The sequence below is a fragment of the Lepisosteus oculatus genome, chromosome 8 (assembly GCF_040954835.1).
Source record: "Lepisosteus oculatus isolate fLepOcu1 chromosome 8, fLepOcu1.hap2, whole genome shotgun sequence".
NCBI classification, from domain to species: Eukaryota; Metazoa; Chordata; class Actinopteri; order Semionotiformes; family Lepisosteidae; genus Lepisosteus; species Lepisosteus oculatus.
In genome coordinates, this window is record NC_090703.1 from 39,799,037 (window position 1) to 39,821,216 (window position 22,180).

Genomic DNA, 22,180 nt, shown 5'->3' on the forward strand with positions numbered 1-22,180 from the left:
TAACCTGTCCCAGTTTATTTTAGCCTGAAGAATGTGAGTCTCAAAATGTGTGCCTCTCATTTGCATTTGCTTATTTAGAGCTGCCGTTTACCAGTGCAAAGATTGAGAGAAAAATGTCTGGTGTGCCCCATTCATTCTTATCAGTGAGGGTTGGTCGGTTACTAAAATGATGTGCTTACATGGTATCATTTGTGTATGTCCGTACATTTTGATTTCTCAAAACCTGCAATGTTTTCTAGATGTTTTTAGATCTATGTCTAAAATCCCCTGTTATTTTCTAATCACGTACCTGATGTTGGGATGCTATTGTGGGATTCTATAGTATGTAATTTCCCTATTATATTATATTGGTGTTCAAAATGCAGCATGCTTATCCAAGCAGCATCCTTAATATTTCCCCACTCTTCACTGAAATTCAGATCACTGTGGAAATCCTGAGAGCAATACGTACACAGAATCTGCAGTCTCATTTTATAATCACATCCACAGTAGATTATTCTTCAATACAATCACAAATTTGTATATGTACTGTAAGACACTGCGCAGACAAAAGCAGATGTGCTCCAGTCTGGATCTTAACGAATCAATACTGAGTCTCTGCAGTGCATTAATAACTACTAATGATATGAAGCGTATGTACGCACCAATACAATTCTATTTTGAGATTCTGCATGGCTGGCTGTGTCTCTTACTGAATGTGAAAAAAGTCTTTCCTTGTCTGTGGGAGAGAGCGGGAGAATAATTTTTATTTCCCACAACAGAAAACCAGTGAGACGTGAAACAGAAAATGGCAGATATTAATATTGGAAGACTGAGTGTATTTAATATTGCAGTTTTCTGGGAAGATGGGTATGACTTCTTCACCTTTCTCAAGTAATACGAGATACAGCAGAGGACAGGAAAAGCAACCATTAAGGTACGCCTTGTGAAGTAGTCATTGTACGTTGTCATATGGGCGTTTCATGGCAGTGCAAAGACAGACCCTTTACTGCAATATAAGCTGTGTTTCAATTTTTGAAATCCTTTTTTATTTTCACAAGGTTGCACACTTGAAACTTAAAAGGAAACCAACAAATCCAATCAAATCCTATCTCTCTTTGGGGACATTCCTCTATTTTATCCTAGTGCAACCTGCATACTATGGGTCAGGTTAAATTGCTGTTTTTCCCACAAATCACAAAACAGTATTGATACAGTCTATTTATCTTTCACATCAAAACGTGCAGTAAGTCTCTAGATCCCTATTTTCTTGCCAGTCTCCCTCTACTGTGCCTTATAGGGTTCATGTAGTTCAGGTGAACTTTGACTTTTCCTGATCATATCTGGGCTAATGGTCCACTTAAGAGCCAAAAGACCTATGGAAACTTCCAATGGACACTTCTGTTGAGTCTTTCATTTAGGGTGCAGATTCAATCCCACATGTGCTGAGTTTCCTAAGCTTGGTGAGAATAAAATCAACCGGGCTGACAGATGGAAACAATTTTTTTGTTTTTTAAACGTCAAAAACTGTATACCGAAAGACTCGGTGTCAACTTCATTGAGAGTGAAAGATACTGTACAAATTACAGATTATCAGAAACAAAACCCACGGAAGTTGCCAGCCATGACATCCTCTTTTCCATGCTTCATCATTAGATAACAATAGCTGATTTCCTTTCACAGAAATGTGTAATTTCCTTTCCACTAAAAAACTGTGATATACTGTATATGCAATTGCTTGTCTGAAGACATACAGTACAGTACATGCAGAAGTGAATGTGCACCCTGCAGAATTGTTCCATATAAAAACTGCATCTCCATTCAGAATCTCCTTCCTCAAATAGTATTGTGCTAAGAAGGCCCTAGAGGTCTGTAGTTCCTCTGGAAAGGTCACAAAAAGATCTGGCTTATTTGTATCAAAAGCATATTTACTGGGTCCAATAGCCATCAAACGCATTATGGCTCCTTCTGTTCTTTGCAGCTGTAATTATTGCCTGCGGTAATTTGTTATGAAGGTGTAATGGGAATTCATTGTTGGGCGAGTGAGATACTGAAAGCACTGCGCTGTGTAAATGTGAATTCTCACATTCTCTGTTTATGCTGTAGTCCGACTGGTTTGAGCCCTGTTCCAAGGACAGATCAGAATAAAACTGGCACGTGGGGGGCTAGGTAAAGGTCTAAGCTCTTGCTTGAGCGCTGACAAAGAGAGCGAAAAAAAAAAAGAAGCATTTGAAGCTGTTTTGCACACCTCGTCTGAAACATTTGGGTCATTAGGAATATAAAACAAGCCACAGTAGCTCCTACAATTAAATCAAATAAACAAGAAGGACCTAATACAGAAAAGGGTCATATGACTTTTTAAGAACAAAATACGTTTTATTGCTTCACAAGCTGTCAAGGGAAACTTGGAATGTGTTTAAAACGAACAAAAACAGATAATCATGTCATACCTTATATGAGCACCTGTAGCTTGTCCCTTAAAAATGTTTTACTTCATGTCATCAGATGCTAGGAGTTCTCTTCTAAAATATGTTTTATAAAATTGTGGAGAAAAAACTGCTCACAGCAAATAACTCGGATGCATGAACACTAGACCCCAGAAATGCCAACTGTTTTCACTGTTTATTTAACTGTAATCAAGGCTCACAATTTTCAAGTTTTGTATCTCCCCCTGGTGGAATCTAGAAGTATTAATTATTGTTGTTTTTAGCTGTATTTAATGAGAATTTTTGTATTATTACCAATGTTTGGGTGTGATGTGAAAAATGACTTGACTACTGCGGGGGCTCCCCAGAGTTTAAACAAATTTATATCGTATGAAAAATTAGCTTCTCTGTCTTTTCCCTGGCAGGTACAGTTCATAGTTCAATGGCCCTGTCTTAATGTGAACTTCACAAGGCCCCTGCCACTGGGATAAAAGTTCTCCAAAGTATATTATATATTTTACCTTACCTAAATGCCGTATTAAAGGAATAGAATATCCCAAGTATGAATATGTACACTTTTTCTTCTGAGCTTCAGATACCAGAGGCTGTTTACGATCCGCACTGACATCCATCCATCCCCTTTTGTTGTCCCTCATGATCCCAGCTGTAACACCACATGACCTAAACCACCTGACTGTAAGTCTGGGAGTGGTCACAGGTGTTATGAAAATACAGGTCAGATGCAAAACTACAATCGAAAGTGCAAAGCGATGACTATTCACATAAGTGAACATGGAGTAATGACAAATGGCGAAATGAAAAGTGAATTCACCTTTTTTTCTGTGCCCATTTTCTTTGCAAACAGCATTGCTGAAGGGGTGAGCAAGCAGGTAAGGGGGATAGTAGGACTATCAGGGAGGCAGTTTTAGTGGGTAGCCGTGTCAGAAGGCTTCACAGGCGACACGTTGTGTTTTCTCTCTTCTCTGTTCAGCATGGAATAAACCTATTACTTGTTCCTATCAAAGAGCCAGCTAGAACCCCTGGGTACCTAGAGTAGAGAAATATGTTAAAGAGTTAAATTTAATAGGTATCGTAGTAACAGACTTAGTAGTAATTACATTAATGGTCACGATTAGTGTGTTGGTAATTGCAATTACAATAATTATAATATTGTAAATTTTGTAATTATGCCATCATTTGTAGGGATTGATGTTAAAGTATTTAAGTACTGGAGAAACGAGGCTGGTTGATTTGAATTTTGTTTGTGGGAGGGATACATAGCATCAGCCTAGGAGAGTGAAAAACGAAGAATGGAAGGAGGCGAACGAGGTAACTGTTGTTAAGTTAGTGCACAACACTAGAAAAATACTAGCAAAATACAAGAAGACGTTGAATCCACCAGCCCAGACATTTTGTTTTATAAACAGAAGGAATACAGCAGAGAGGGGATCATACCTAGCAGAATGCAGCGCAGAGAGCAGCCAAGCCTATAATAATGGCAAAAGTAGACAGGTGATGCAACAGGATGGCTGAAGGGGAAAGACTGGATGAGTGTGAAACCTCATGCTGGCTGCAGACATACAAGGACCTGACAGGAAGACAGAGTGCGGACATTTGCATTTGTTAATTGACCAAAGACGTCAAACAGTCAGGGATGATGAAGCACATGGTGAGAAGGTCGTGTTGGGATGGGGATGTTGGCATTTGGCAGGGCAGGACAAAAAATAGCAGGCAAAAAGCATGTTGATAGAGCATGGAACACAGCAGACACAGCTGTTCAACAACCAGGAGAAAGGAGACCCAGTATAGAAAACTGGGAAAAATTCCATCTCAGCCCCCAGGGATGACCACACATTCAAGTTCTTTTCTTTGCATGTTCAGAAGACCACATTAAACTATTATTTTACAATACATCTTCTCAGTGCAACACCTGTCTGAGTCTCACTAGGCACAAACACACCAGCCTCAGGAAAACAGCATGCTTCACTTGTCCCTTAGGATCTGAAGTCAGAGATGTCCATGAGCAAAAGAGATTTGGCTTAAGGTGTTTGGATAAACAGGCAATATGGAGCACCAATCAAGGAACAGTAAACAGTGGGCATTTGTTTCAGGGTCAGAGAGATCCTAAAAGGTACTGTACAGACAGCTGACTACCAGCTTTGCTGAGCAGCACAGGAGAGGAAAGTTATACTCATCTCTATAATGATGTTATAAATGGTTATTCCTCCTGCACTTTCATTACTAACCATTTATTAAAACACAACGGAGAGACATGATTCTTCACGATTTCTTTTTGTTCTGGCATCATTCTCAAATTTGTGTACGTGAAAGGAGTGTGCCTTAATTTAACTAAAGAAAAACCCATAGAAATGCAGGTGAATACAGCCCAGCAAGCTCACATGTAAAGTAATAGATCACAAACTGGGTGTGGCATTGAGCACTCATGGAGTATTGCTCTTTAGTCCAAAGGCTTCTGTGAAGTGTTTTATATTATGTAAAGCATTAAAAATCGGATAAATTATTTGCTAGGATGAATCCATTTTGATTAAATATAAAAATGTTTAGATCAGTGCCCAATAGGTGTTGCTTAACAAGTAATAATGATTACAATGAACTCTACTTCCAGTATGACTGTGAAATATGTGCAGTATGTGTAAATGCTGGACTGAATATCAAATTTATAATACATTCATTCATTTTAATATTCATTTTCTTCTTTTCGCCCCTGGAGTCAGTAACTGGTTATTGCAAATTGGAATAATCATGTAATGCATTACAGCAAATACTGGTATCTGAAATACTGTTCTGTGCAATTTACCATTTACTTAGAGTATTTGCTTAGCATAGTGGCACTGAATCCCAGAGCAGTTCACCATAGGAAATGATGTGTGTTTTTCTTAACAGTACCACTGCTGAAAAACAATTGGAGGTATGGAATACAGTACACTAAATCATGAAGCACAACACAGAAGTCCACTAGATGGCTCTCAGCCCTAACCATGCAATGATTATCAGAAAACATTTCATTCCAGTTTAGGGTCACAGAAATCTGGAATCTGAAGGTATAGTGAGCAAGTTGGGACTAGTTCCTAAATGTGATGTCAGTTTATAGCAGGGAACAAACATGGGCAATTAAAAGACACTCTCTAATCACAACATTTATATTCCTGTTATAAATCTGGTTAGATGCAGAGTCTGAAAAGATTTTCAACAGCATATTTGGTCTAATCAGAAAGCATACTCTGATTTGTTTCTTGTCTTTTTGTTACCAAAGCCTCCGCATTGCAAAAGAATAGTTTACAATAATCGAAGAAAACAAAAACTAGTCCTGTGCTGTTTTATTTGTAATGTTTCAGTTTAAATTTGTAGGAAATGTAATTATCACGGTTCTATCTGAAGTTCGCAGAATAATGACACCACAGAAAATATCTATGAAACTGTTCAAAGAATTCTAATGGCACAGACTGTATAAACCCTCATACAGTTTTTACAATATATAGATGCTTAATACTGCCTTATAAATGTATTTAAATTAGCTAGAACAATAATACAAATTAAAATACAGTTTCTTGTGCAGGTTTGGTGTGGAAAATATCCCTTTCCAAGAGTCAATTAAGAATCTACCTATCAATTTTTCAGTCAGGGTGCACAGTTTGATCGTAGAGAAAAACAGTATAAAACAATTTGCAATTTTTTGTCTATTAGAACATCCTAAAGAATGTTTTATCGATTTTCTTTTTATATTTCAGAAGATGCACCAACACAATTGCATGCTGAATTCCTAAAGCCAGAAGGTGTCAAGATCTTTCCAGTGAAATGAGCTGGGCTTTTCATGGGGTGTATAACGAAAGTTTGGGAGGGATGACAACCAAATTCAATCAGACTCAGGCATCAGTAATTAGCAAGAATTAGTAATCAGCAATCGCTCCCAACGTTCTTTTCATCTCCTAAAATACTATAAATACCTACGTGATCCTCGCGTATATCTTGAAGAGTTGCACGTATTCTTGTGTCAAGAGGGTTGATCTGCTCAAGAAATATGTACAATGTTTCTAACACTTTGTTATCCATACAGTTCACTATGCACAAAGTCAAGACAATGGTGTCACTGCTGATTCATCTGCTTGGCAGTTCGTTTTTCTGAGCTGACTTGCTCGTATTCCTTCCTAAAAGGTTCTGTGGAAGCTAAAAGTAGTCTTCTCAGCACGTTTGTGCCAGCACACCACCAATGTCTGCCAACCCCAACACTGCTAAGGAAGTGAATACTAACATATTGAATAATACCTAGAACAGAACACAGGAAGTGTGAAAGTTCCTAAATTACAGTGCAACTGCTATATCCACTGTGTTCACATCTCTGGGTTATTTTGTTTTCAGTCTACTTACATTTGACAAGGTTTGTCAAGTGGAAAATATAAATGTAGCGGTTTCAGTTCTGTTAACTTTTGGTGGGGACAAAGCATTTTGCAGTTTTTTTTTTCACTATGACTGTGAGGATGTTATATATATAAAATATAAACCACATACCAGTGGGGTATCACATTTGCTCTTACTTCTGATTTTTCCATTTCTTATTTCTTAAACATCAGATTCATGTGTCCTGCAAGATTAAAGTGATGTAATCTTGAGTAAAAAAACCTTCAGAACACACCTCTCAGACATGAGGGACTACTCAGATGTGGAGACAAGTGTCAAATGATACCCGTTGTATTGATTCTGTGTACCTGGGGAGTCCTCTGTCTCTCTTCTTCAAATTCAGTCCAGAATTTTTTTTCCAGAGGTCAGCTAAAACAGTGACAGTAACAGTTGCATGTTGTTGTTTTTGTAGACAGACAACAAAAAGAACAAATAAGTTTAAAGCCTGGAAAGCCCAAGAACACCTCTTTTCAGTTGGCTGTTATTATGAAATTAGATTATTATGAAAGGTCCTCTTTAGGGTGGACTCCAGAGAGACACATCATCTTCTCATTCCTCAACAATAGTGACCAGGCATTTCCAGGAGCTTTTTATACCAAAAACACAGCTTCAACAGCCTCCTTTATACTACTATAAATCTCATTTTAGGAGACAGCCATATTTGGATTGATATGACTTTGAACATTGCAGACTTTCTGCTGTCAAACATTCCTAGTTTATATTAAATAAAGATCCATTCCTGTCAGAATTGCACAACAGGTGTACTGCCTGCTTTCTCAAACACAAAGTACATCTAACTGAATTGTTCACTACTATGTGACAGTGATCTATGCTGAGACCATTCAAATCACTCTGGAGCTCACAGGCGAGTGGAGAATTAGCTTCCTAAATTGTTTTTGCATGAAAACAAAGGTGTGTCTTTTTCTGCCGGGGATAATTCACATGCTGAAGCCTGCAACCGAGAAACTACAGAGATTGATGGTGCATATTTCTCCCTAAAGGATTCCTGAAGTAAAAAGAAATGCAAAAGAGGTCAACTGAAGATACTGAAGGGAAACATGGTTGCTCAGTGGTTAGCATTGTTGCGTGACTGTGCTGGGGCCCTGGGTTCAAGTCTGGATTTGCTGTGCTATCTGCTTGGAGTACCTAGGGTGCTATCTACTTATGTGTTCTCCCAGTGGTTGTGTGGGTCCCCTGTGGGCACTCTGACTTTCTCCCACTGTCCAAGAACATACTGGTAAGTTAATTGGTTACTGGGAAACTTAGCTCTGGTGTGTCTATGTGTGTGTCTAATGGACTGACATCCCATCCAGGCTGTATTCTGTTTTGAACCCTTTGCTTGCCAAGAGGCTCCACTGTGACCCTGAATTGGATGAAGCAGTTCGAAAAAGGATGGGTGGATGGATGAAGAGACTGACAACCTATGGTCAAATCCAATATTCTTAGTTCTTAGTTCCAACAGCAGATTGGCCTGGGCAATTCTTTGAGAAATTTCAAAAGCTTAAAGTGCTCAGATTTGCTATCCACACTAATTCCTAAGTGGATGATTTAATTGAAAAACTTGGGGAAAGCCTGGTATCACGGCATCTAGGATTGAACACAAACACCATATCAAATTCTGTAACAAAATCTCGAAAGCTTTTACGTGGTAGCCATTTGGTTTTCATGGAGCACCAGGCATATTCCAAAGTGCATATCCCTAAATTGGTCTGTCATAGTTAAGAAGGAATGGAAATCACACCTGTCAAGTCACCCTGGACATGTGGGCTGGACAGTGATCCTGTAAAGAATCAAATGAGGTTTGAACTAATTATGGAGGCACGGTGGCGCAGGGGTTAGCATTGCTGGAACCATGGATTCAATTCTGGACCTGGGCTGCTCTCTGCATGGTTTGTATGTTGTCCCTGTGTTCAGTGTGTCCAGGTGTCCAGTTTCCTCACGGTAAATGAGACATACTGTTGTGCTAAATTATTTGGCTTCTGGGAAAACTAGCCATGGTGTGAGTGTGTGTGTCTGTGTCTGTCTACCCTGTGACTGTCTGTCGTCCCTTTGAGGCTGCATCCTGCATTGCTACTGTTGCTTGGACAATGATCTGACCTGAATCCTGGTTGATAAAGTGTCATTCATTAGGGATGAACCACACCAGCAGTTCCAGGAGCAGGTGGGGGCTTTTCCAGGGATCATAATAAGCAGTATTTCAGTAGTTCACAGACCTCAGAAAGAAAAATCCGCCCATGGTGGCCATGAACTCATGAACTAGTGCTGAAGCTTTTTGCAAATTCAACAAATTTTGATTAAAAACAGATTTTCACTGCTTTGATGACAGGCACATACAGTTGTAGGCCCAGGTGTAACTAAAATGAAAATAATCTGTATCTGTGTTCTTATTAATAAAAGCGGTGTACAAAAAAAAGAAAATCAAGAAACAAAATCTCACTTTTCTGCACAAGAAACAAAATCAGACTTTTGAGTGAATCTGTGTTCTTAAGGCAAACATTCAATCCCCATTTAGAATTTGGCAAGACTATGTGAAATGATTACCCTTCAAACCCTTGAAAACATACTATATTGTGGTTTATCTGATTTAAAGTCAGCTCCAAGTTGTTTTTTAGCTCCCATTGGGAATTGTATGGCATATACTGTAACCCTTCTATAGAGACAGTATCAGAATACTCCGACAGTGCCTGGCCTGTAATTAACAGAAAGAACATGCCCGTCTTTTACAGGTGCCTCACGTCTTTTATGGAATTAAAAGACGGGATTAATTGGTGCAGTCATCTGTTAATAAAAACAGATAATCTGCAATTTCCTGTATACCACTAGAGATCTAGTTTGTTTTATTTTTAGGGTTTGTAATTTTCTTAAGTTTTTTAGAGCAAAAACGGAAAGATAAGGTACAGTACCTTAGCAAATAAGTAACGAAGGTGCTGCCACAGCTCATACCCGCTGCTCAGCCCGGTCTCTTTAAAACCGGTTCCGGTTAACTATGCGGGCAGAAGGCTTTCCTGCGAACAGTCTTACAAGCACATGGCGAAGACGTTCTAGATTTAGATCAAGAATCACAATTTTCTTTTAATCCTGGATCGGAGTTTTACAACCTTTGAATGTTCGGGAGGATTCTGATGTCAATGAATCCCACCGTGAAAATCAACAGAGAGGATTGCACATGCTGACGAATCCTTAGTTGCTTTTTCCCTATTTCACAAAGGGTGGCGAAATTGTAAATGATGAAAGTGAAACCGCATTTTATAGCTTTTTGTTAATATTCAGGGTAGCATAGCGCGTCAGCGCGTTGTTCAAAACGTCTGGTGTGTCTCAAGAAGGAAGTGGACCAAAATATTTCAAAATGAGTAATCTGCAGAAATGTATTAATAACGCGGACGCAGACGCACGCACGAGAAGGAGACTTAGTTCAAAAGCCGAACTTGTCTAGGTAACCAATAAGCAGGTCTTTAGTCCAAGACCTGCTGAATGACTTGTTCTAAAAGGTACAGAAATTAGGAGATACGGTAGCTAGAAAGAGTTATTCGAACACAACAGGGCAGTGAAGGTTTAATTGCGAGCCAAACCTCATGCTGTTCTCTGGGAGAGCTTAGAGGTTATCGCGTTTGAATGATGTAACCACCTGTCGTGGGTGCTGTCACAGAACAGGTGAGGCGACGATATTTTACTGCCACTCTGTGTAAGCAGTCAGTGTAATGCTTTGTGTTAGTCCTAAATAATAAATCATGAACTTTCCGTTCATGTTCATCCGCGTATAGGACGTGTTTTCTCTGTTCAGCCAGTTAACCATGGACTCAAGGACGATTAGATGCGTCTGTGTGCATTCTTCCAGCCTTTCCCCGAGCTCCGAGCCCATGCATCTGCATGCCTGCATGTGTGTGTGTGCGAGAGAGGGAGACTGATAAGAAGAGTGTGTGTGAAGAGAAGGACCCGAAACCGACAGTGACAGCTCAATACGTTACAAAGGAGAAGCGCCGCTGCAGAGGTAAACAGAACAGCGTGTATATCCTTTTAAGCGCTCGGGTCTGAAGGCAGAGAAATCGGGGAGGTGGAATTTTAGGCAGATATTGCCATTGCAGAGTGAAGGGAAGTCTTATAATTCTGAATGGATACGCGAAGCGATGAATGAATGAAGGAGCTACACATTCCTTGCGCTACTCGGTAGGGTACGTGTCGCCAAGGGCAAAGCACTCTCGCCTGCCTGTTGCCTCGGGACAGTGTTTAGAGGGCTACATTCCGTGAAAGAAAGGCAGATTGAACATATATAGACCTAAAGGGTCCTACATCATTATGATGATTCATGTAAGAATTTTATTCATGCTATCCAATGTTATGATGCAGCTAAATTATGAAACCGCAACTCCTTTGTTGAAAGATGAAGGGCCCAGAAATCGATGGAATGTGTTATTTCATTGAGGAGAAATAAGAGACTCTAAGGGAACGGAGATTAGTTGTATCATAACAGGTGAAAAAAATTGTATTTGGATTTGTATTTTGAAATACAGATGATCTGCATTATAAACATGGAATGCAACGGAATACTGCTTCTAATACTAATAATGACGAAGGTGATGATGATGATCATAACAGCAACAACTTAACTATTAAAACTAGCAGGGTCCAAAGTTATGGTGGTGCTTTAATAGGTTTAGTAGAGTTTTTAAGTAAATATACTCATACTGTATGTACAGTCTGTCTTACTTTCGTTTACTGTACATGCCTTTAATATAAGGGGATATGCAATTGATATTTTATGCACTAAGATCATCATTATTTCTGTTCGTTACATGAAACAGTATTTGGGTTAAGTTTGCTGTGACTTTTTTGTCGTATCGTTTCTGAGCCAGTCTCACGCTGCCAGCATCCTTCAATTTTCTCTTAAAGGAAAAGAAAATGTTCTCTCAGTCCTTCAAACAGGCTTCAGTCTTGTCCAGACAGGACAAAGCAAATGAGCGAAGCAAAACTGTTTTCTCATACCAGCTGTTTGGGCACTGATAAATGCTGGCACTTTCCCTTTCTTTTCTAGCCAACTAGACAAGAATCATCAATTAAGCAAGAAGAGAGTGAAAGGAAGCAGCCTCTTAACTAGGTTAGCAACACGGGAGAATTGCTCCGTTAAATGAAGATGAACAATGAAGCACTAAGTCACATTAAAGACATTAACAGACAAAAAAGAAGCAGTAGATAACAGTATCAGGGAGTTGTCAATGAGGAATAAAGGAAAAGCCTCTTTGAAGAAATCTAGAAATAGGGAAAATGTGGTATAAAAAGCTAACTGTGCAAACTCATCTCTGCAGAATATTGGACTGGTAAGAGGAGTGGATCTGTCCTTGGTCCACCCCAACCTGACCCGACCATGGCCAAGAAGCTGAGCCCCAATGTTCTGTACGTGCGAGAGCCCCAGGAGTCTCTGTCTCCTCACGACTCGGACAGGCTGGCCCAGCAAGAAGCCGGAGAAGAGTCATCTGACAGTGACGGGGACCAGGAGGAGACCTCCCACAAGCTCATTAGGAAGGTGTCCACTTCCGGGCAGATACGGGCCAAGGTAAGGACCTGGAGGCTTTGCAAGTCTGGAGTTTGAGCAGATGGTTTGATCTCCAAACCATGATTGGTTATCCTCATCACATAATTTTGTATTTGTTACTCTCCTAGCCTTTCTTCTACAGCTCAGATACCCTCTATTCAGGTATCCTTGCATTCTTTTTTTCTGTGTGTAATGCATCCTGCAGGATCTTTTTGCATTTTGCTAGGAGATATGAAGGTTACATGCAAGAATCTGTAACCAATGTGACCCCTTTAATTCTGTTTATATTATTTACTGCAACTGTACTGATACACATTTCCAAATCAAGACTGAGTTCATAGAGTGATAGGGTATTCCTCTGTAATGCACTAAGAATACAGAGTGTCCAGCCAAAGGCCATTAGAGACCTACTGTAAGTCATTATTTTCCCTGTGGACAAAATATTGTGAAAACTATCCAGTCCACAATAAATCAATAATGAATGATTTTTACATATACTGTACAGTAGGGTTAATTCTCCGTTAAGAACTGATCTGTATTTTTAAACTGCATCCCTATATCCAATTCTGCACACTGACATACAGTATTGTATTGTAAACTTATTATGTTTAGAGATATGCTGTAAGTGTATTGTTCTTTTAAGATTATTGTGTTTAATTTTTGTTTTATTATAATAATTTAATTCCCACCCTGTCTATAGTCACAGCTTTTATTATTTAATGATAATCTGCTAAATGTTTCCATAAATATGTATAATAAATTGCTCTTATGTCAGATGAAAGAAAGATTGTATTCTATTTTCCTTAGCTGACTTGGTAAAGAACATAACAGCATTTTACCTGTGATAAAATGCATACATACAGTGTATATATATATATTTGTTTTTTCTTTGAATGACTAAACCTTCAAAACGAATATTTCTTTATGTTTTTCAACTCCAGGGTGTTGTTAGATTTGCAGCCAGGAGAATATCAGAAGGGCTTTAACAGCATTGATTAATGATTGCCCTTTCTATGAAAAACATTTTGATTTTAGGTAGTCATTTCTCTATGTTCCCTGTGTTAAGGAGTACGAAACAATCTTGGCTCTCCTTCTTCAACCCAAGAAGGATATATCACAAAGAAATCTAGCTTTTTTGTGGCATCTTAAAGATAACGAAAGAATCACAGATGTTGTGGTGTCTCTGTGCCCGAGTTGTTTAGAACACATCTCTAGTAAACCTAATAAGTGCAGCAGTCACCTTCGAGTAGAAACATTATGCTTTTAACTCACAGCTCATGTCAGTTAATCTTTCGTGGCTGTTTTGGGGGGTTCTGGTTTTAAAAAAGCTGTTTGAATCTGTGTTATATGTTTTGTCCTAAATCTAACTTCAGTAAATTTCCAGACTCACCCTGTGGTCAAGGTATCTCTTCAGGCCCTTAAGTAGAATCAGGAGATGACTTTCACAATCCCCTTCAGGATTTGGAACATCAATCAAATCTCCTCAAAGGCTTCTGTTATGCAGTCCTAAAGAGATTAAACTCTGTTTACCTCTCCTCATGTGACAGCCTCCCCAGTGCCAGGTTTAACCTGTTACTCTTCTCAGGGACTGAGTCTCATACAACAATGGCCAGGCAGCTTTTATTTGGAATAAAATAGAGAACTTGATTTCAGTTTGAGACAAAGTCCCATTGACTCTACTACAGTCTTCCCTGATGTGCTCCAGTCTACATGCTCAGTGAATTTTCAAGTTTTCAGAGCCATCATTGTGCTGGACTCATGCAAAAGTAAAAAGAAGTAAACAGAGATCAATATTTTTAAAAACAAAGGGAATCATACAGTAAGTAGGACATATACCTAAGTAAGTCATTACAGTATTAAAAAATTCTGCCAGTAAATACACAGTACAGAAATACACTATTATTTGAAAAATTGCAATTGCATTTTTTTTATTTTGTTTGATAAATAACCCCTTTTGGTCATTTGATTTTTTTGTCCTGTTTGGGATGAACATGTCCAAGAGAAAGGACCAAGGTAGAGAAGAGTGACTGACAAAGGAAATAGCAAGTAACTGGAAAAAATGAAGAGAGAATGGATGCTTTAAAAACAGTGAGCGATACCTAGTGGATCTTTATGAACAAATCAAGACTTTTAGCATTTTGGAAGGGTTCGTGGGCTTAATCACACTCCCTTCTCCCAGGTAAGGCCTATAGTTTAGGTAAGAGGCAGAAAACAATAGCATCTTGATAGGAAATCCATCCTTCCATTCATTCATGTACTGTATCTACTCTATTAATTGGAAGAGGAAGGAAAAATAATAATTATAAGAGGTTCAAACCACATCACCACTTTTAAATAGTGGGTTAAAATATGGTGCTATTCGATCTCCATGAATGTTACAACGGACTTATATTTTGAAGAAAATATGTTTTGTATTGCTGTATTGAGGGCCCATTCAATGTTGTCTAGATGCATAATTTTGTTGTGTAGTGCAGCAACATTCATTTTAAATATATACTGTAGGTCCAATTCTGGAAAAAAAGAACAATATATACATGTTTTGTGACAGAGAAGTAAAGAATAAATTGCATTTACCTATTATTATGATTTGGGGTTGAGATACATTTACAGATACATTTGCTGATACAGAATGCTTTGTTCTGAGAGCTGATATCTTGCTGGGTGCTGGAGATTGTGATGCTGCTTGTTGCGCCTTTGTAATTGAGAAGGCACGAATCGGGCCGGCCATGATAAGTGAAGGTGTATAGACAACTCAGATGACATGGTTCAATATCCGGAAGACGAAACTGGGGAGACTTGCTGTCTCCCATGAAATAGATAGATAGATAAACAGATGAGTTCCCAGTTCACTCACTGATCTCCGTTGCAGAGAGGAGTTCCAAAACTGACAGACCATGCAACACAAAAGAATAATTGTGCAGAGATTTGAAGAGAACCAAAACAGTCTATATCTTCAACACAACAAATCAAGCCTCTGTTTTATATAATCTGATAAGTACACTTTTGAGCCTAATTTGAGTGAAAACATTGGAGTTTCAGCTATATATAGTCCATGATACATTTAACTGAGTCAGAGAGTCTGGCTCATCACTGGGCATGAGCCTTCAGCTTCTTGACTGATCAAAAGCATCCCAGTAAACTCTTTTCTGTCGACTTCTTCACACTAAGTCCATGTTTGCAAATGGTTGCATGTTCCTATCAATAGTGCTGTGTAATTTGTTAGGGTGTTGCTGCTTTAAGGCAACATATGACACCACACAGTATTAACACTACTTTATATTTTACTGTTGCAAAACAAACATATCTCTTTTCCAGACATGATCGTTCATTATCTATGTCTTTATATATCTATGTATGTTTATCTTAGATTACATCCTCCATTTTTCCTTAGAAGACAAACAGTAAAATTAAACTTTCAGCTCTCTAGAGAACTAGTGGCACTGACCAGGCTTCTGCAAGTTTCTGCAGTGTAGAGAAGCATTCATTTGACATACTGTAGGAATGTAAGAACGTTGAGAGAAGGCCCGTCTAAATCATTTGGTAGTTGGTAGCTAATGGATTCAAGGTTTTGGTTTCAACATCTTGGCCGTTTAGTCCGTTTCATACTGTTTCATACTCCCACAAGCCTTTGAGTAAAGAAATGCCCCCCTTTGCCTCCTGTTCTTAGTTTTAAATACAGAGTTCCACATAGTTTCCATTTGTGTTCTCTGCTTTGTGTTTCACTGTTCACTCTGAAGAAGTGCATTGAGCTGACTTTGCCAGTTCCTTGAAAGGTTTTGAATACTTCAGTGCCTGAGACTAAAATGGTTAAGATTTTTTTTAAGCCTGTTAATGTAGCACATTCCTTAATAATTTGTACCGGCTTGCTCTTCTTTGTAGTATATTTTCTTTAACATGATTACAAAAAATTAAGCACAATTTTGCAATAGAAAAGCAACATTATTTTTTATATGGCTAGAACACACAACTTTATTTGGCTAGTTGTTGCGTATTATAAATAATACAATTCTGGATTCAGCTCCAGGCAGTGTGCTAAGTCTCTATACTGCACTGAGCTTCACAGGCTATTTAGAAACTCAATTAGCAAAGAACAGACTCTTATCTATTTCACAACCAATTAAGAAAATAGCCATTTGCTGGTAAAAGAAGACATACGAAAGTGTGAGATTGTTTTACAGGAGCTGTATTGCAATGAATTAATGAACATGATGCGTGGTTGGAACAGGGCACACTTTATTTGAGAATCACCTGCAACTTCCAGTGTTCGGCCACAGAAAGGTACAGCCTTTTGAATTTACCCTGACATCATTTAGGCAAGGGTTCACACTGATGCTGTGTACTGTAGTTCCAATTAAAAGCAATTGTATTACATACTCAACATTTTATGTCATTCACGATATGTTCATGTGTATGTTTTTTATTTTGAATTAGAATTGACCAAATTCTAAGATTTTTCCTAAACATAGTGGTTCATGAATTTATGCTTCCAAGTGTAGCATTAAGGTTCAAACAAATTCTACACTAATAGTCTGAATGCATTTTCTTTATTCAAAAACACTACCTGCTCGTGAATTATTGCTCCAGGACAGACCGTTGGTATCAGCCGTCTTCTTTGGGGTTTTCCTTCTTGACCGAGGCAAAAGAAATTAAGTGTCTCTTATCTGACACATTAGAAGATACTCCTGCACCATAGACACATGGCAGAGTAACAGGTGTACTTGCCCTTTAAGCTTGTGGCTCTCTGATTGGCCATTTCTCTTCTGCTTCCCCTGGCTTCCTCCCCAAGTCATTCAGCTGTATCAGGCAGCACTAGCCGAGCAGCAAGCACCACACCAATAAGAGGCTTTCTGGATCTTTCTACAGCTTAGAAATGATTTCGCCAGACGTGTTTCAATTGAGCCAGAGGCCACTAGCACCAAAGTCTTTTTGAGACCCCAGTGGCTGAATGTGATGCTATTTATCAAATGTGCAGCTACAGAACTGAGGGCTGATTTGGTTTACTGTATGTTGGCTCCCCTTCTGATTTCACTGTTCCTCTTCCTTCCTCTGTCTCAATCTGCCTAGGCCAGTGATAACATAAAAAAAAACGTATATGCAAATTGTCCTTAAAAAATTATTTTCTTCTAATTCCGTATTTAAAAAAAAAATCTATAAAACGTATTATCTGTTTTATTCCATAAAGAATTGCATTGATTAAGGTCCATTCCCTAGATTCCAATATTTGGGGAAAACAAAGTTTGTAAAATACCAAAATTCGGGAAAAACAAAGATTGTCCAGTACTTAGATAGTAGATGAGGCACAAACTCTTATTTCATTCAGAGATTGGCATGCGATAATTGAAAAGAAACAACTTTCAGTCACCACTGTCTATGGGAACAACACGGTACATACAGTATATAAAGAAAAACATTTCAATCTACTTGTTTCTGTGCCTATGTTTTCAAGAAAAATAAGTTTTAACCCAGTTTTAATGAGGTTGTGTAATCATAAATTCATAGTGTACTCATACATTGGCAGGACACTCATAAAACAACTTTCAGAACACCTGAGATACAATGAAATGGATGGCTGTGGCTGGAGGGTCAATTTGAAACATATCTCATCAGTAATGAAGATGGATTACTTAAACAGAGCTGCATAAATTATGATGCAAGGAGCGTCACAATTACCTGGTTCCCTGGCACAATCAGTTTTCTATAAACAGAAAAACAGAATCCCTATTGAAAATATTGAGCTCCAAGAATGACTTATATTTGTTACTCTAGATGTTTTTAAATATTAGTATAATATTGTATACTACTGGACCCTCATAAGACAGGTTTCTTTATTTTAAGAACTGCCTGCATTTGTTTAAATTATGTATTATATATGAACTGATATTCTAAGAAAATCCTGCATTTGATGTTACTACTTTTTGGACTAATGGACATAATATAAGCTTACCTGTTCTCTTTTCATTGGCTTGAATCTGTAGTTTCTCATTTTAACTGTAGGCTCATGCTAAACTAGTATATAGAAACCACATTAGCTGTTACTCACACGTGTGCTTACAGAGTTGCAGGTTGTCATGGGTGGAGGATAGATTATCTTCATTTTTCAGTTGAAGGTCACTTAATGAAGGACAATCAATCAAGTGAAAGTGGGCAGATAGTGAATATGTCTGTCAGCTCTAGCCCCCAGAATAATGCCTATAGACTGTAAAGTAAGCACACACTCTCTGCTATAAGCCAGTGGTTTTTGTGAAGTACCTAGACATTATATACTGTAGGATGAAATGCAGTTTCAAGATCCTTTCACTTATACTGGTCTAGAGAGAAGTATAGCACCACAATAAAGCTCTTGCAAATAACTGCTGCTTGCTGTCTCAGACCCTGAATGCCAATCCATCAGAATATAGAAAGCAGAGGGGATACATTTCATAGGACATAAGATTGTACAGAACCTGAACTATTAACCGCATTCTTCTGTTTCAAACTGACCCTCAAGATTCAGAACGTGGTGATCCTATTTACTGCAGCCTTCAAGCCCCTGTCTCTGCCAGGGACCCTGATAAGCAGTGGAATTGATTCTCTTTCTGGACACTTTATGGCCAGAGAGGCCATCTGTGGCTGCAGAGTGGGCATTTTGTTCTGGGTTTGGCATTTAGTAATAGGTGCTACTGCTTTTTACAGCATGCTTTTATGAAATTAGCCAGAAGAATACAGTGTCTTTTCATTATGCATTTGTGATACAAGCCTCCCAGTTCCTCAGTAAATATATGCGTCAACCAAACTTCTTCAAAAGATAATGCATTATCATGTTTCATCCAGACTCGTGAGGCATCTCTTAACTGTCAAACAGACATGGATTTAGCCAGCAGGTTTTTCACCAAAAGTAATTTGGGAAGTGTTTTAAAGGAGCCGTAAATTTAAAATAACATGTTACATTAGGTAATTTCCAAGTGGTGTTTATAAAGCTGTTTTTCAGAATATTGATTTGTATCTTTTCTTATATAGCCTTATGTGCTCTGGCAGAGATGCCTCTGAGTAATGGATAAAAGTCAATGGTGAATATTAGTTATATTACATATTAGAATATTAGATAATAGATAATAGTGATGATAGTGAATAGACTGTCCTGTAGGTCGAGTGAGGCATTGCCAGATGAACTTTTCAGGGGTGCTGGCCATTACAAAGAAACCGTCTCAGTTTTGAGTAGAGAGAGGTGTCTTTCAATATTTATAACCCCTGTTCTCTATTTGCTTTTATTAAAGGGGAAAAAAACAACAAAAACAGGAAGGAACACTATTTTGACATTTCCTCTCTTTTTTTTGAAACACCAAGAATAACACCCAGAATGTTCTACAGTACACTAAAAACCCCAAACAGGATGCTGTAGAAACCGGAATTGGTGTGTATGAAGAGTAGCCATGGCACATGAAGCAAGCATGTGCTCACTAACAGACCTCTCACTAAAGAGCGGAAAGCATGATATTAGAAAAACATGTTAATCATGGAATTATTTTGCAGCACAGTATGAACCGAAACAGTGTAAGCAATGTGGTAACAGATACAGTATGGTAAATGTAGCTATAATTGTAGTAAAATGTTAAATAGTACAAACTTTCTATATAAATAGATATGTAATCAGAATATGGGTTTACTATGCTGCACTGATTATTTGCACATTGGAGAATATAATTCGTTTTTTTTTCCAGGAAATACACTATTCTTCGTGCATAAGAGAGCTGTATTGGTTTACCACCCTGCCTGGGACACCCCTGTTACCCTGTCTTGTTGCAAAATTAAAGGTCAAAAGAAATTAAAACAACTGGAGCAAAACAGGAATTATCACAAAGAGAGTACTGTACATCAGGAGCAATCGGCACAGGCAATCAGTAGCTCTTAGTCTAGGTTTGCGTGAGCACTGTTGCTTTAATGTAGCAAGAGGAGCAAGATTCCCTGTACCACAAGAAAATAAGACCAAAAAAAGACCTCTGTACCATGAGAGATTTAAGAACATAAGAAGATTCACTGCATTATGAGAACATAAGAAAGGTTAACAACTAAAGGAGGCTGTTTAGTTCATCACCTCATTTGGTATTTAGTAACTAAAGATCTCATCCAGATATTTCTCAAAATAATGAATCCCAGGCAACTCCTTTCTCTTTTATAGTTAGTTCTTGTGTTTGTGCGAGAACTACTGTATACAGGTTCTAAAAGTTCATTATACAAGAAACACTGATCGTTTTACAAATTCAGATTTCATTATTGCATTTTGCAAATGGCGATCCATGAGTCAAAACATCAAAGATAAAGGTTTGGTGATAGATTCACTTTAGTGCATCCCAGTTTTGATTGTTTAAAGAGATTCATTTCACACAAAACATACATCATCAAAAATTTGAATTGTTCCCCCATCAGTACAAATTCCTATTGTAGTAATGACAAATCTGTCGCAGACATGCATATTTTAGCGGCATTACTTTTTTAAATCAACACCTATGTGATGACAGAACCCATCAATGTAAAACAATAGCACAAGCCAAAAAGAAAAGCAGTACCTGCATGATATTGAAACTAATACTGAGCACAGGACTTGTATAGACTACTGTACAAAGACAATCTAAATGTTTGATGCATACTGTAAGTGTTCAGATACAGCTCAGCATCAGTGCAGCCATGTCAAATAATTACATTTTTCATAAACATCTAATAGCATCTAATGGATTAAGAAAATGAGACAAGCAAGACAAGCTCTTATCTTGTATAGCGGGTTTTTGCTGAATCTTTCCAGTTTATAACAGCTGAAGAAATTCTTTGAATATAGGTTCCTACTGGGCAATCAAAGCCTATTGTTTCTCAAAAACATGCTGATTTCATAAGTATAATTATTCATGTGCTCAACACATCAGAGAGAGAGAGATCACTTTATTAGCCATTTACAATTTCTTGCATTAGGAAGTTGTCTTTTCACATACCCCAACTCTCCATGGGACAAAAGCTTGGGGTCAGAGCACAAGGTCAGCCATTTATACAGTGCTCCTGGAGCAGCTGGGATTGAGGGCCTTGCTCAGGGGCCCAACAGAGTAGGATTCCTCTGCCAGCCGTGGGATTTGATCTGGCAACCTTCCAGCCACAGGCACAGATCCTTAGCTGCAGTGCCAACGCTCCGCTCTGTTACTGTAATCAGTATTACAGTAACAGCTATTGTAGGAGTCTGTTAACCCACAGTGCAAATTCCCCAGACTTCCCATGAGGTGATTGTGGTGGGATTCTGGTAAAAACAAGTCCATTAATTTGTGTGAAAGGAGCAATTTCCACTTAAGAACAAACAGCAAGAATACTTATTTAGCCAGACATTTATTAGAGGTGAACCAATATATTTGATTGATAAAACATTTTTCAATGTTTAAAATGAACACCTATCACTGTCTTCATATGAAAATGACACAATGCTCTAGTACAGGGGTTCCCAACCGGGAGTTGCACACCCCTAGGGGTTATGACTGTACAGTACTTCAGGAGGTTCGTGATATTGTGATGGAAACATCAATGTCAAATTAAATTAAATTTTAAAATATATATATATATATTGTTTTGAGTTGTTAAATAGTACTATTAATAAATAACAATGTAATAATAAGAATATAAAAAAACAACAGTAGTAATATTCATATTTTTTCAAAAGAAGCATGTTAAGAGGGTTGCTGTAGCATTTATCGAAAGGTTTGATTTAGTTAAATTCTCAAGGGGGAACTTGAGGCAAATATTTTTGGTTGAAGGGGTTCAGCTGACAAACAAGGTTGGGAACCCCTGCTCTAGTAGACGGGCAATTAGGACACTCTAGTCA

The 22,180-nt window shown here is 38.3% G+C and overlaps 1 protein-coding gene across 6 annotated transcripts in view; it reads left to right on the top strand.

The window, feature by feature from the left end:
* Positions 1-9,842: 9,842 nt before the first annotated feature.
* The window catches only part of si:dkey-172j4.3 (diacylglycerol kinase delta), an 83,956-nt gene continuing 71,618 nt past the window's right edge, over positions 9,843-22,180 (top strand). For 3 of the 6 annotated variants that reach the window (XM_015351391.2, XM_015351393.2, XM_015351394.2), the window contains exons 1-2: positions 10,481-10,809; positions 12,122-12,369. In XM_015351391.2, coding sequence (XP_015206877.1) covers positions 10,689-10,809; positions 12,122-12,369 — 369 coding nt within the window. In that variant the 5' untranslated portion in view covers positions 10,481-10,688. The other 3 variants (XM_015351392.2, XM_015351395.2, XM_015351396.2) reach the window with 3 other exon arrangements.